We start from the raw sequence: 14,784 nt of genomic DNA, 5'->3' as shown, positions 1-14,784 counted from the left end.
GAGATAACTGTGGAGGAAGTGAATCCTATGATCAAAATCCTCTTCCTTGACTTTTGCTCCTTTCTCAATCTTTAAATAGGGACAAGAAAATATGGCCCATTTCTCTGGGGACTCCCTGGAACTCCATCAAGGGTTACCCAGACCCCTGATTTGAAAGCACATTTATATTTGAATAGTATACCACCCACAGCCTTCATTTTATTTAATCTTTTCTGTATAATTTTATTTATTTAATCTCTACATTATTTATACTCATTAATTATTTATATTTTAGATATATTTTTTTAACATAGCTCAATGGAAGTAGTTTTGTAAAAGCATTAGAAATCATTAAAATTAATTTAAATAATAATAACAATAATCATAATAATAACATAATTAAAATAACAGAACACACATTATAGAAACGTCTACACGTTAACAAAGGGTTCATTATTATTATTATTATTATTATTATTATTATTATTATTATTGTTGTTGTTTTTTTCCTTTGAATTTAATTCAAATCGAAAGCCTAGTTGCTAGTTGCACTCTCTGTAAGACATTAATGGTTTTACGCTGAAAGTCTTGAGCGGAAGTGCAGTAACGGTTGACGGTTGGTGGACAGAGGCGAGGCCCGTCTGCGCCATTCTGCTCTCCGTGAGAAAACCAACACATCCCAGGCTGTGCAACATCTGGACATCCCGAGCTGAATCAGACAACACTCGTCTGGTCCGGCAGAGAGCGGAGAGATGCTCGGCATTACCGAAATGACGAATGGGTAAGTGAGAAGTTTAAAAGTGCTTCCCCTGTGTTTGCCCGATAAGTTGGGAAGTTGACAGTTTCTCGCCGGATGAAAAAAAAAAGAAAACGCAGCCCCGATATGTTCCATTCTCTCAGGGGCTGGAAAGTGTGATTCAGCATGACAAACCCACTTAAAAAGTGTAGGTCGCATTTCATGTACACTAAAACCCTTATGTATATGTGTGGCTTTTAAAGTTTCATTAGCTAGTGCGGCTAGCTAACTAATGTAGCTTAGTAACTTTAACGTTAATACAAGCTTAACTCGGTCACTTAAACGGGTCTCTAGCGCCCTCTGCTGTTATCATGAACGCGTTCAGCCGGTGAACTACCACTGTACTGTACGGTATATGCAGAGGTCAACATGTTCTCCTAATAGTATGTTGTGCTGTTTATTATATGCAGAAGTCAAACGTATCATAACAGTCCCTTTGTGCTATCTGCAAGTTAAAATGAGATAAGATGATGAGTGTGAAAACTATCTGTCCTTCTGAGTCTATTTAAAGTCACCTGTTGAAGCGGCTTATTCAGCATCCATGTGTCTCACTTAGAGCATGCAGGTCTGAAAATAATGCAAATTGATTCATTGTTGTTGGTAGCAATGTAACAAACTTAACATGCAACAGAAACTCTTGTGCAATTCCTTAATGACAGGTTGTATCATCCCCTTGATGTGATTTAGCAAAAACAGACAATAGATCTGTGAGAAATCTGACTGCTAAACAACCTCTTCATCTTCCTTGCTGTGTGTGTGTGTGTGTGTGTGTGTGTGTGTGTGTGTGTGTGTGTGTGTGTGTGTGTGTGTGTGTGTGTGTGTGTGTGTGTGTGTGTGTGTGTGTGTGTGTGTGTGTGTGTGTGTGTGTGTGTGTGTGCACGCGTGTGTGCGCGTTTGTGTGTGCGTGTGTGTAAACATGATTGATGAATATTATGATCAGACTAAATTCCCACCTCTCTCTGTTTCTTCCTTTCATTTGTCTCGCTGAACCATTTGGAAAGGTGACGAGATGATTTCAGTCCAACAAAAATCGCCCACAGACAATATTTTCAGAATTTCATTCAGCTTTGATCAAATAATGAAATAAAATGTAGTAAAACCTTCAGGAATATAGTAACTCAGGATGATGTGACACAGTAGTAGATGTATTCCAACTGTGTAATGAAATCATTTTCTTACTCAAACATTATACGTTGCTATTAGTATCATTTTTCAATGAAAGGATTGTTAATAGATCCACATATACTCCAACATTATCTCTCTCTTATATTGGATGATAGTAAATTTGCATAGAAACCTCTACCACATACATTTGTAGCATGTTGCACCAGTGTGCTAATGTAATTTTGAATCTGAACTATTCATATTCTCTAAACTTTCATGCTTTTGATAACCAAACCAAAATAACTCTTTGCTTTAGCAGTTTTTCTGGACATAAAGCAAATAATCATAAAAAAAAAATCACTCTTTACAAACTCTAGTTCGGGCGAACCGTACAGTGTATGTTGTATCAGCGGTTTAATGAATGCAGAGTTGACTGATGTAAATGTTGACTAATTGCATAGTTTTAATAATAAAAGCCAAAATAGCTTAAGAGGCAACCTACACTCATCAAACATTAGAAGTGAAAGACTCCCAGAATAGCAGCAAGAAAGATATTTAAGAGAAGAAAGATGATCTTTTTCTGCAGATCAGCCTCCTCCCTGCACAGGAATGTCCACACAAACTCACTGGACAGTGGTTATTGCTTTCTGAACCACTTCCTGACCATCCATTCTCTAGGGACTGCCCTTCAGAGCCATATTTCTTTCCACTAGTGTGAATGCTACTGTGTGCGCTGCTGAGTTAATTATGGCTTAGGATGAATCTGGCTTTTATGAAGCACTCTCTGAACACTAAAAGCTTTATGAGGTCAAGTCATTTAAAGGGCTGAGGATTGCTGCATTCCCAACGCATTACATTTTCATCTGATTCCTCATTCTGTTGATACAACTAGAGCTTAGAAGAATGTCCCAGTCTCCAGTGTGAACTTGTCCTTGTTTGGAAGAGTGGTGAGCTTGTGTGATGTAGGATTTGGACTGTGTGTATACTCACTCATGTGGCGTGAAGACAACTCACACTGTAGCTTATTTAGGCTACTCTAAATTGTTGACTTTTATAAGTTCAATAGTAGTTTAGGGTTTCATTGGAGGATTTGGATCTTCATTTGCTTACAGACCAGAAAACAATGAGGCTCCCGTTGTGATTTTCATCATAGTAGTTGTAGTAATAGTAGTAGTTCCTCTATGGTGTGTGTGTGTGTGTGTGTGTGTGTGTGTGTGTGTGTGTGTGTGTGTGTGTGTGTGTGTGTGTGTGTGTGTGTGTGTGTGTGTGTGTGTGCGTGTGCGTGTGCGTGTGCGTGTGCGTGTGCGTGTGCGTGTGCGTGTGCATGAGACCTTGAAATTGTCATGTCTATTTATGGCTTTTTATATTCCCACTTTAAAACATCTCTACACCTTTTCTCCCAGATGAATGACCAAAAAAAGGAGGCTGTTGTGTTGTGGAAGGATTTTATTCAGAAATTGCCTCACCTTTCCAATAAGCAGTGGAGAGGAAAACATGTTGTTATGCCTGATTATTTTCTTGATTAATCGATTACTTGTTTGGTCTATGATGTGTCAGAAAATGGTGAAAAAATCAGTGTTTCCAAAGCCCAAGATTACGTCTAAAAATGTCTTTTTTTGTCCACAACTCAAATATTTCCAAATATTCACATTTAGGAAGCTGGAATCAGAGAATCTTTTTTTTTTCCTCAAAAAATGACTTGAACAGATTAATCGATTATCAAAATGGTTGGCAATTAATTCAACAGTTTAAAATTAACCATTATTCGGCCACTCGTTGCAGCTCTGCCTTAAATTAGTGAAAAACAGAAAATGTATAGTTTTGGAACTTTCACAAAAGCAATGGCTCCGTTTCGCCTTGGGCCGAACAACACCCCTTAGCCGTGATGAAATCCCAACATATCACGGCCTAAAGTGGGCTATTGCTTTTATAAAATGGTTACCAACTAGCTAGCTCAATACTGTGATAACTAAGATATCAGCAAAAAAAATAATTTTATCTATGGACAGATTAAACTGCTACAACCGTAAACATGTAGCGTTAGCCTAAGCTAAAGACAGCACTCCACCTTGTCATCGACCAACCCAACCAGCTGAATGACATTTCCAATAATGGAGAGCATTGTTAGAAATAAGGATAACCAATCACTTTATAAACATGTTGAAATATTCTGTAAGTTTAAGTTTAAGTCCCTAAACTGTATGAAAAGATAAAAGCAGAGTGATATAGAATTGTGACAAGTATTGGACGTCGCAGTATACAGGAATTATACCATGGCAAATAACCAGATTGCCTGATTTGAGCAATCTGTTTTGTATTACTGCAGATATTTTGCACTCTTATTTATATTTGAATGCTCTGTTGTTACAAATTCAAGGCACACCCATGATTATGATATATCATCTACACACCCAGTATAATGTACCAGTGGCAGTGTGGTCATGGGTTTCACCTCCTCTATGGAAGCTTGGGAGGAACACTTAACATGGCAGGTCTATGAGAACTACTTAAATATACATTCAGTCTAGTCATTGAAGGCTGCTCGCACCTTCTACACCACCCTTCATCTCCCCTTCATCTCCCTCCTCCTCACACCCCACCCCCAGCCTGACAGACAGTCAGGGAGGCCTAAACCTCACACAGAGGGCTAGAAGTTTGTTTGTGTTCTTTACATCCTTCTGTCTCCCACAAACACATACTGGCACATAGGCACAAGTTGACACAAACATTAGCACCCTCCCTCACAAGCGCACACACACACACACACACGCGTACACAGACACACACACACACACACACACACACACACACACCGCAGGCAACAGGAAGTGATGTGGCCATACAGACTCAGATAAGGGCAGTTAAACTGTTTGCAGTGACAGCAAAGGAACTTCAGCAACACTGAAAATATCCTCACTACGGTTTGACATAAAACATTGGTAAGCTGAATTTTTGCTACCGTTGGAACTATTTGTAATTGTTGTAGCATCAGTAGTGAGGCTCCATTTCTTCCTTCATGTTAGATATACAAGTCATGGTGTAACACATTGTTTATAAAGCTGTGTGTCTGATCTAATACCTCCTTTGGAAGATTGCTTTGTGCATTTTATCTGAGAAAGGGCCAGATGTCAGTGATGTTTTATTGCGTACATCTTTGCACTGTGACTCAGCATTTGGACTGTTGTGTATGTACTTGTTTGGATACTTCCTCTTACATGTATGAGTGATGCTAGGATTCCTATTTTGAATTATTGATAAATTGTAAATTCAAGTTAACACAACTAGAACATGTTGGAATAATGTTCTAATAAGTTTGTTGTGTCCATTTGGAAATGCTGGATATGTTGCTGATTTCAGGAGTCCAACGAATAGTAATCCCTCTCTGCTGGGTGTACAAATACATTTGAATGATTACAGTGAATTTGCAGCAGATAGAGATTAATGTTGATAGAATAGCCGTTGTACCAGTGTTGTCCACACAGTGGCAGTGCACCCATGAGTAATTACATTACTCATTGATGTTGCAAACATCATCCATTTATTGAGTTTTAACCAGTGGGCCAGTGGAATATATAATAATATATTCAATTATATAATGTTTTTTGAAAATTTGCATTTACAGGTTTTTGGGAACAAAGACGTAGAAAATCAGGAGTAGCACCGCAGTATCACAGGAGTATCTCCTAAACAAGGGTAATAGCCTAAATGCAGATTGATACTGTCAATGTATTGAATTTCAGGCGATTTAGAAACCATTCGATTTAGATTTAAATTTTTATGACAGTTCCCAGTTTTTGAATTTCGAGGGAAATGCACATCCCACACTGAACTGTGAATGAGTTGGTCTCAGATATAAAGCCTAAAGTGATGATTCATCATAAATGTTCTGACATACTCAGACATGTCCGCCTGTGCTACTGTGACCCTGTTTGTTGCAGCTGCTTCAGGATGTGAGGATTCACATTCTGTTCTACTGTGTGTGTGTGTGTGTGTGTGTGTGTGTGTGTGTGTGTGTGTGTGTGTGTGTGTGTGTGTGTGTGTGTGTGTGTGTGTGTGTGTGTGTGTGTGTGTGTGTCTGTGTCTGTGTGTGTGTGTGTGTGTGTGTGTCTGTGTGTCTGTGTGTGTGTGTGTGTGTGTGTGTATGTGTGTATGTGTGTATGTGCGCATGTGTTCGTCAGGCCCATGTGGAATGCTGAACAGGTCAAGGCAAGCTGCTGAAGTTGAATCAGTGTGAACTGGTCATGGTGCATGTACCTGTCTGTTCATATTAAGGAGAGACATGGTTTTCTGTTAGCCTTTAGTCCACCCAAAACCATTTGACACTGTCACACTTTAACTCCCTTGTCATAATCTAAAAAGAAAGGTACAGGTGTTGACTCAATGGTGCACAGAATAAACACAGTTAACCTAAATGAGAAGTTCAGTAATCAGGTTGCATCATGTTCTGTTTTACAGAGCTACAGAGTCAGTGTTGTTGTTGTCGGTTTCATGTCCTCTGACCAATCCGGTCTAAGCTGACGTCACAGCTTTTTGTTTGTAATTAAACATGTCTGATGAGAGTGAACCTTCAGCTCCATCTAAAAAAATATGCATCTTGTGTCTGTCTCTTGTTCCCACATAATATTGTGTTGAATTATTCATAGATTGACATTTTCGCCTTTTTCAATAGTTTGTTGTTTCTGGTGGGAATTACTCTCACAGCTTACAATGGAGGATCTCAAGTCCAAATTGAAGAGCAGAGTACGCTTGAAAATATGACTCCATAATAGGTGTCATTGTTCCGTGGAGTGCAGCTTTACTCAGTGTGTGTTCCCAACCTTCCTAACAAGCTGCTGTTCAGATTGAAATGCTGACTGGATGAAACTGCTTGATGGCTGATCATAGTTTTTATCCAAACATTGGTGCTTCAGGTTACTGTGTGCTTTAATGTGGAAAAAATAAACTGCAGTACATATATTAAAGATTACATTATATGCAAATACAAATTCAGTCTTTCTCAATCCTTGTTAAATCATTTTTTTATGATTAGTTTTTCATATTCATTTCAGTGAATTCTCATGTTAACCAGTCTTCAACTGGAAGTCTTTCATTGAGTGGTGTGGAATCGATTAGCTAGCTCTCAACTCAAAATTATTCTTGTTTCTAGAGCCTTACAACAGACATCTCTGGCAACCCGCAATGCCTGCCGCTATTGGCTGGTACAATGTAAACAGAACGTGACAGAAAGTTATCAAACCTGTCAAATTAAAAATAAAAAATTAATTCAGATATAAATAAAGATATCTAAATATATTTTTTATGGAAAAGCAATACTTTCATTCTGTACCCCTCAAAACACGCCGTGGATGTATTTTTGTTTTTTAAATATAGCTTTTAAAAATTAGTTGGCATATTCAACCTTTAACTGTAAAATATTCTGCCCTAGTTAATGACTTTGCGTAGCTCTTTAATGGCCAAACATGAGGGATCCTTGCCAAACATGTTTTGTTTAAATATGTCTTTTTTTATTTATATATTATACTGTATACTATAGTATAGATATTGGTTTAGCCTCAAACATCCAGTATGATCTGGCCCTGATGCTGACCTCAAATGACATTGTTGGGATTATAAAATGATTAAACAACGCAGACTTTCTTTTGGAACAGAGTACGTAGGATGCAAATAGAGACAGTGGGAGTGCTGTAAAGGCCAGAGAGGGCAGGGCCTCTCTCTTCTTCAGTAATTCTTTCTCCTTTTCTCTGAGGCATTCATCTTCTACCTGCTGCAGAAGGGGAGGAGTAGCAAGAAGTATGAGATAGGTGTGCACGCTGTGAAACCACACCTCTACATATGTCCTTCCTCAAGGGTGCCAGCCCTAAAGGTGTGTTTGAGAGACAGAAGGATTGCGCACTAGACTTTTTATTTGGATCAAGTATTGACACACACACGCGTTCTTTGGAGTATTACTGTAGACTTAGTGTTCTCAGACGACAAGAGGTAGGAAGGAAGGAAGGGAGGGAGAGAGGCGAAGGGGAGATGAACTCTTTGAGGCTGAAAGAGTTGTCAAACTCAGACTTGTACAGACGAAGACAGGAGAGACCAGATAGCTATGCAAGTCTGGCTGGGGACAGCCTCAGGTGAGTCTACCTCTGTGAAGCTTTTAATCTTCTGTCAAATTACTGATGAGCACATTTGAGACATTTTGATTGAACCCTATGATCACTGCTATGTGTGTTGGTGTTTCACTCACATTAAATTGTACGTTATACCATCTATTTGTGACGTAAACATCTTTTAATTAAAAGTGTTCTATACCCTACAAGACACACTAGGGTTGCAAAAAATCACCCCACGTGAATAGTTTGAAATGACTCCAGATAGAAACTCTCTGGTGCTATAAAGAGGCATTAAGAATAATCATATCAGGCGCATAAAACTTTCCTTTTTTTTTTAAATATCTGTCAGAATGTCCAGTTTATCAATTGGCTGTCTAATAAGCTGTGGTTATTTTTCAGATCTTTTCTTTTAATGCCTTGTGTAAATCCTTCTGATGAACTTGAAATTCAGCTGTCAGTTATTCAACAGTTTCTCTGCTGCACATCTCTATAAATTGTTTGTGGAGATGTTTGGCCGGCTGATATATGAATCATTGTCCTTTTCCTGATAAGTTACTTTTTAAATTTTTTTTCGATTTTGTGAACTATATTAAGTGTGCTTAATCTTCCTCTGTTAATGCTAACTTTTTTATTAATGTGGCGACCTGTGGTCTTTTGGGTTTGTTTGTGTTATCAGTAGCGGGAGCTGATCCACACCGTGGTGCATAATGTAATGAATCAGAGAGGGTTCGTTTTTGTTGCTACAGAAACTGTATCATTGCCAAAGAACATTTGAAGAAAACCTTTCTGTGCGTGTTGACAACGATAGATAAGGTGAGATGTGGTGGAGTATTTGATCAGTAAATACTGCAGCTGATGGCTGAATTCCTCTGAGTTGCGTGACCAGCAACGTTAGAAAAATGTTCAACGTGTGCAGTCTTTTGCAATATTGGTTTTACAATACAATAACATGGAGTGGACTTATCTTTTTAATATCTTACACAACCTTCTCTCTCGCGTGTGCGTGTGTGCGTGTGCGTGTGTGTGCGTGTGTGTGCGTGTGTGTGTGTGTGTGTGTGTGTGTGTGTGTGTGTGTGTGTGTGTGTGTGTGTGTGTGTGTGTGTGTGTGTGTGTGTGTGTGTGTGTGTGTGTGTGTGTGTGTGTGTGTGTGTGTGTGTGTGTGCGTGCGTGCGCGCTGGAATGTAGTAATGTGAGGAATGTGGACAGAAGGACCTCTCTCTTTAGAGGTGTCCCCAGTCAAACCACCAATGCTTCATTTCTTGCTTTGTATCCTCCCTCCTTCTCATGCAATGCAAAAATAATTTGATGTCAGTTGGGTTTTTATACTGTTTTCACACCGCAAAGTCTATCCTAAGCACAATATTCGCACTATGTATGATTTAATGAAAGTCAAACATTGGAAGCAGGGTCACTGTGTTGAGAAGCAAAGCTAATTTATTGTCACAAACCTCTGTATCAAACCAAGCATTTCTAATTTATTTCCTTTTAAAGATTTGTTTTGGCCTTTTTATGCCTTTTTATTAGTTAGTCAGCTGAAGATTGTCAGGAAATGGGGGGACATAGAGAGGCCTAAGTTAGAATTCGACCAAGGCCGCTACAGTGAGGACTCTTTACCTCCGTATATGAGCCACCGGGCGGCCCTCTATTTTTTTCTACAGTAAGTTTCACCAATAAATGATAAGACTATGTCAAACCTAAGTGTGCAAGAAAAACAATCGTTTTTTGGTTGCGAGTACGAATGTAAAGATTTTTGACAGACTTTTGTTTAACCCCTCTGTCGGTGGATAGTAGTGTTGTAATTTATTTTCATCCATTTGACTCTTCCAGACTCCAACATAACAGCGTATATTATATTATTATTATTATACGCAATATATTAATTTTTTATCCCTGCATCAAGATACCTTAGCCTTGTCTAGTAACGTGCGGTGGAGAAAACTTGGAGAATTGAAGAAGTACAGTGGGGATTTAAATCAGCCTGTAAATAAACCTAGCCCATTTTTACCAATCACATTTGCAACATAAAAGTATTGAGAAAGTACATATAGCGTGTTATCTCATCATTTCGGCTGTAAGTGTTCCAGGCTGTCCTGCACACTTAAGCGGAACTGACCCTTGATAGTGCCGGTCAAAATCGGCGTCGGGAACAAAAAGTGCAAAACAAAGGAAATGTTAGTCATTAATTATGTTTGCATAGTCATCGCGTGTGTGTGTGTGTGTGTGTGTGTGTGTGTGTGTGTGTGTGTGTGTGTGTGTGTGTGTGTGTGTGTGTGTGTGTGTGTGTGTGTGTGTGTGTGTGTGTGTGTGTGTGTGTGTGTGTGTGTGTGTGTGTGTGTGTGTGTGTGTGTGCGTGTGTGTGTGTGTGTGTGTCTGTGTGTGTGTGTGTGTGTGTGTGTGTGTGTGTGTGTGTGTGTGAACTCTCTATGCCTTGCCAAAGGAAAAATGGTTTGCCCAAGCACCCCTCATGTCTCTGTTGCCATGGTTGCTGTTGACACAGTCAGTGAGGGTAGTGTGGTTGTGTGAGCAGGGTGTGTTTGATTTGTCTCTTTGGCCTGAATCTCTCTCACCAGCTGTTGTCACGGCCGTGGCTTGTGTCTGGAAATGCAAATGTAGTCTGCAGAGCCATTCAGCCAACTTTAAGATACATTATAAACAGAACTGTTCTGTTATATACATTTATTTTAACTGTAGGATTGTGTGTTTAAATTCAAGATTATGACAGAACAATTGTCAAAATGTTATTTATATTATTATTATATCATTTGAAAATGTTCAGATTGACTCAGTTCTCTGTAATGTCACTGAGTGAAGTCTGCAGATATGCCAACAATCTCTTTAGATAACTTTTTGTTTTCTCTGGCTGACTTGGAAAGTATATATTTCTGACTGTGGGATCTAAACCCACATGAACCCACCCTCTGTTAAAAAATGAATGGCTTTACTTCCATAGTAGCTACAGGGGTCAGTTCATTGGAACAGTATATTTCCTACTTCATTTTCCAAGTGACCTGACCTGTGACCTCCCAAGTGACCTTTTTGACCCCATAAGGGAATCTCAAAATGCTATCCTGCAGAGGGAACACCAGATATACTTTGTCGACTGCTGACAGTTGCTGTGGCCATTTTTAAGCTCAAGTTGACATTCATTCATTGAGCACTCACATTTTCTCTCCACCTCTGTCTGTCTGCCTGTCTGGCTGTCTTCCTCCCTCTCTGTCAGGCATTGAAAACATTTACTCGTTTGGCTTGAATTTGAGGTTATTCCTTTATCTGCATGTTAGTATTTTAATGTTGAACCAACAATGAACAGAACTGTGTCACAATTCTGGGTCTAGGATGCCTCAGAAGCTCATCACAGAAAGACTAGCATGTTTTTTCTTTCTAGTCTATTGTGATAATGCCAATATTCAGCACACAAGTGAAAGAAAGATGCCACTCCTGGCTTTTACAGGTACTGTATATTATCCTTATAAAGCAACGTACAAAAGTAATCCCTCTTAGTCACTTATGACCCACTTTAAGTGTGTAGTGGTGTCTGTATCTGCAGAGACGCTGCCTCCTGCCTGTATTTCAAGTTTCTTCATATTTTGCTCTGGTCAGGACGTTTCTGGGCAACGGCAAAGAGATTTTGGGTCCATGTCGGTGTTTAGTCCCCAGTCAGTAACAGCATGAAAGGTGATAAGCCTGTTCTCATTAACAACCGCTGCTTTGTCACGCCCCTCACCTTCAGTGTCTCATACCAACAGACACAGGCACAATGACGTTATGCACTAACTCATAATCCGACAATGGGGGACCTTTAATATGATATAGAGATCCTCACAAAAGGATTTCGATTTTCTATATTATTATTTGTTATGTTACTATTTCCAATCATATTCCGCTCTTATATTTTACCATGGTTGGCACTGAGGTCAGAAATGTCCATTTAAGGTCTGTGAGAGAGTATGTCCAGCACTAGCATAACAATATAGCATACTGATGCCACTAACTGTCATCATTAAATTCATTGTTTAAGCAGAAGAAACATTCCATGTTATGCAACTATAATTCCAGTGTCTCTCGTATTTATTTATTTTGTGTATCAGTGAGTGAGAGATAAAGGAAAGAGAGTTTTTTGTTCTATCCCTGTGGAAAATTGTTGTCTAATCACTTGTCAGTAGTGGTAGTTGGAAGTTGGCCATAATTAACAGTGTGTTGCAGTGTTATTAATAGCCTTAGTCTGGTTATTTAGACTCTAAAGTTGTATTCTGATTGTATTAAGTCTACAATATACATTAAATATAAACTGAATAAGATAACTGTGTTCAGTGCTCAGTGTTTCCCCTAGGTTTACAGGGTTGTGGCACTAATCAGGTCTGCAATGCGATCTCAGTTGAAATCAATGTATTGCACAATGAGCTACACTCAACATCAGAAAATGTATTTTAAATAATTGTCCAAAAGGTCCAAATAATGTTCTCCAACAGAAACAGTCCAAAGTTAAATCAAAAATCACTTTTCGGTTTCAAGCACAACAAACTAAAGAAAGAATTTCAGTTTGATTCATTGTTTAATTCAATTTCAGTTGTTTTTTGTAGGAGTGAATCATCTTCTCAAGCAAAATAATAAAGGATCTCTGATAAGTTTCCGTTTCGTTCGGGCGCCCCCCTAATATAATGGTAGGGGAGACACTGGTGCTGAAGTGTAATTTAGCCCAAATCATATCAGAGTGATTTCATGTTACTTTGAACACAAGAGCTCTCTATCTTTAGTTTAAGAGTGGAACGCCCTGCACCATGGCAGTGACTGTAAGATTACGTGTGTTTCCTGTTAGGCTTCTACCCCCTGTCCATTGTAAGTCCCTCAACACTGATTCCCAGTGGATGAGATTCCCAACAGCAGGAGACTTTTCTGCAGTCATTGTTCTGATCTGGAAAGGTTCCCGAAGCTTTAGATGGTGCCTGGTGAAATATTTGGCTCATTATGTGGCTCATTTCAGAACCCTCCATAGAGACTAAATTGTTTTTAGTTAAATAGATTTTAAAAGTTAGGGTGTTTTTGAGTGGCAGGACCCTTTCACAGTGTCACGCTATACTGAATACGACGATCAGCAATGAACCACTACTTGTGTTTAGAAAACAATCTTGAAAATAATACAGAACATGCTTATAGAATGTATTTAGAAAAGATGATACAGTTTAGAAACAAATGAAAGTATCCCAAAATCTAAAAAAGGCTGCTTTTCAACACAAAAAAAATGTGAATTGGATGACTTTGGATGCAGTTTGGCAGCCCATTTCAGGGGAGGTAGTTTGCCCCTACTATGTATACAAACTCTCTCTCTCACACACATAGACACAGAACAGCAGCTGCCAGCACCTAGTTTGGAGTTGAGGCTGCACTAGGTGTCTATTTGTAGAATTATGGAGTCATGTGGAAGACTGTTAAACTGAAGGACTCAGAGACATGTTTCAGCTGGACACACACAAACACACAAACACACAAACACACACACACACACACACACACACACACACACACACACACACACACACATCAAACATGATGTTTTTGACTCTTTATAGACTTGTATGTATTCATTGTACATCCCTTAGTTTGGATAAACCAGCAGCTTCAAACATGTTTGTCTCACTGGAGTGTATTTCCAGATCTGGCTTCATGTTGTTTTGATGGTTTGGGAAGTGGTCATTAATTGGAGATGCCAGTTTAGCTTTACCACATAATGAGCTACCATTTACCCAGAAGAGAAACGGATTTGCGGGTTTAAAGGAATGCCTATGAACCAATTGGCCAATATGGGATTTCTGAAGACGATTATCATACTTTATAAGTGTAGCTTAAGCAGATAGTTGTTTTAATCTGATACTCAAGTCGTTCTGTTGACTCACTTGGAGAAGGATTATGAGTTTTGATCCTGTCAGGGAAAAAGTCCAAGTCCAATCACGTGTCATGCTTTACCAGAAGGGGGGTGAGAGTATATTTGGAAATGGTAAATGTGAACATGAAAGCGTTTTAAAAAACAAATCAGCCAAGGGGAGCACGCGATGAAATGAAATCAGTAGTGCAAAAGAAAATCAGCATTAAATCATTTCAGCTTCCGATCCCGAACAGTGTTGATCTTTTACACTATAAATAAATATGTGGTTCAACAAACTACATCAGATCATATCAGGAGTTTGGCTTTATTTCTTGCTCCAGTGTGTTATACAAGACTGAAATAAACAGAAATGTGTTCTGTTTCTGTCATATTGGTATCTTACTATTTTAGCTTCTCCACTCATTTGTGCGACTTTTCCACTTTGCGAAATACTTGGAGTTGGAGCCACGCTGTTGCATCTCCCTGAAAGCCAAGCGTTCCAGCTGTTTAACACAAACAGATTGACAGCCCTGATAGATATTTGCCACCGACTGTGGATATTGGTGATGCAAACTAAGGCTTGTTTGTGTGTGTGTGTGTGTGTGTGTGTGTGTGTGTGTGTGTGTGTGTGTGTGTGTGTGTGTGTGTGTGTGTGTGTGTGTGTGTGTGTGTGTGTGTGTGTGTGTGTGTGTGTGTGTGTGTGTGTGTGTGTGTGTGTGTGTTGATGGTACAGTGACATATGTCTGGAGAGGCGTCAGGGTGGGCTCCTTATTTTCAGTAACCTGCCCAAGAATAGACAGCGAGTGTGTCAGGAGGGGAGAGTGGGTATGTGAGAGAAAAAAAAGAGAGGGAGTTGATGTGGGAATGAGAGAAAGAGGGAGTGTGTATGAGAGGGAGAGAGAGAGAGAGAGAGACTGAGTACTTCCAGCACAGTCTGATCAGTGTTT

General features: G+C 39.3%; 1 protein-coding gene across 2 annotated transcripts in view; it reads left to right on the top strand.

Moving 5' to 3' along the window:
* Positions 1 to 613: 613 nt before the first annotated feature.
* Positions 614 to 14,784, top strand: part of lims2 (LIM and senescent cell antigen-like domains 2) — a 31,551-nt gene continuing 17,380 nt past the window's right edge. Inside the window, exon 1 of one of the 2 annotated variants that reach the window (XM_083922337.1) lies at positions 614 to 760. In XM_083922337.1, the coding sequence (XP_083778463.1) occupies positions 732 to 760 (29 nt within the window). In that variant the 5' untranslated portion in view covers positions 614 to 731. Of the gene's footprint in view, positions 761 to 7,845; positions 7,999 to 14,784 lie in introns of those variants that run through there. The other variant, XM_083922336.1, reaches the window with a different exon arrangement.

This window comes from Echiichthys vipera (assembly GCF_963691815.1).
Source record: "Echiichthys vipera genome assembly, chromosome: 10".
NCBI lineage: Eukaryota > Metazoa > Chordata > Actinopteri > Perciformes > Trachinidae > Echiichthys > Echiichthys vipera.
The sequence above is the reverse complement of the archived record's forward strand: the minus strand, read 5'-3'. Positions and strand labels throughout refer to the sequence as shown.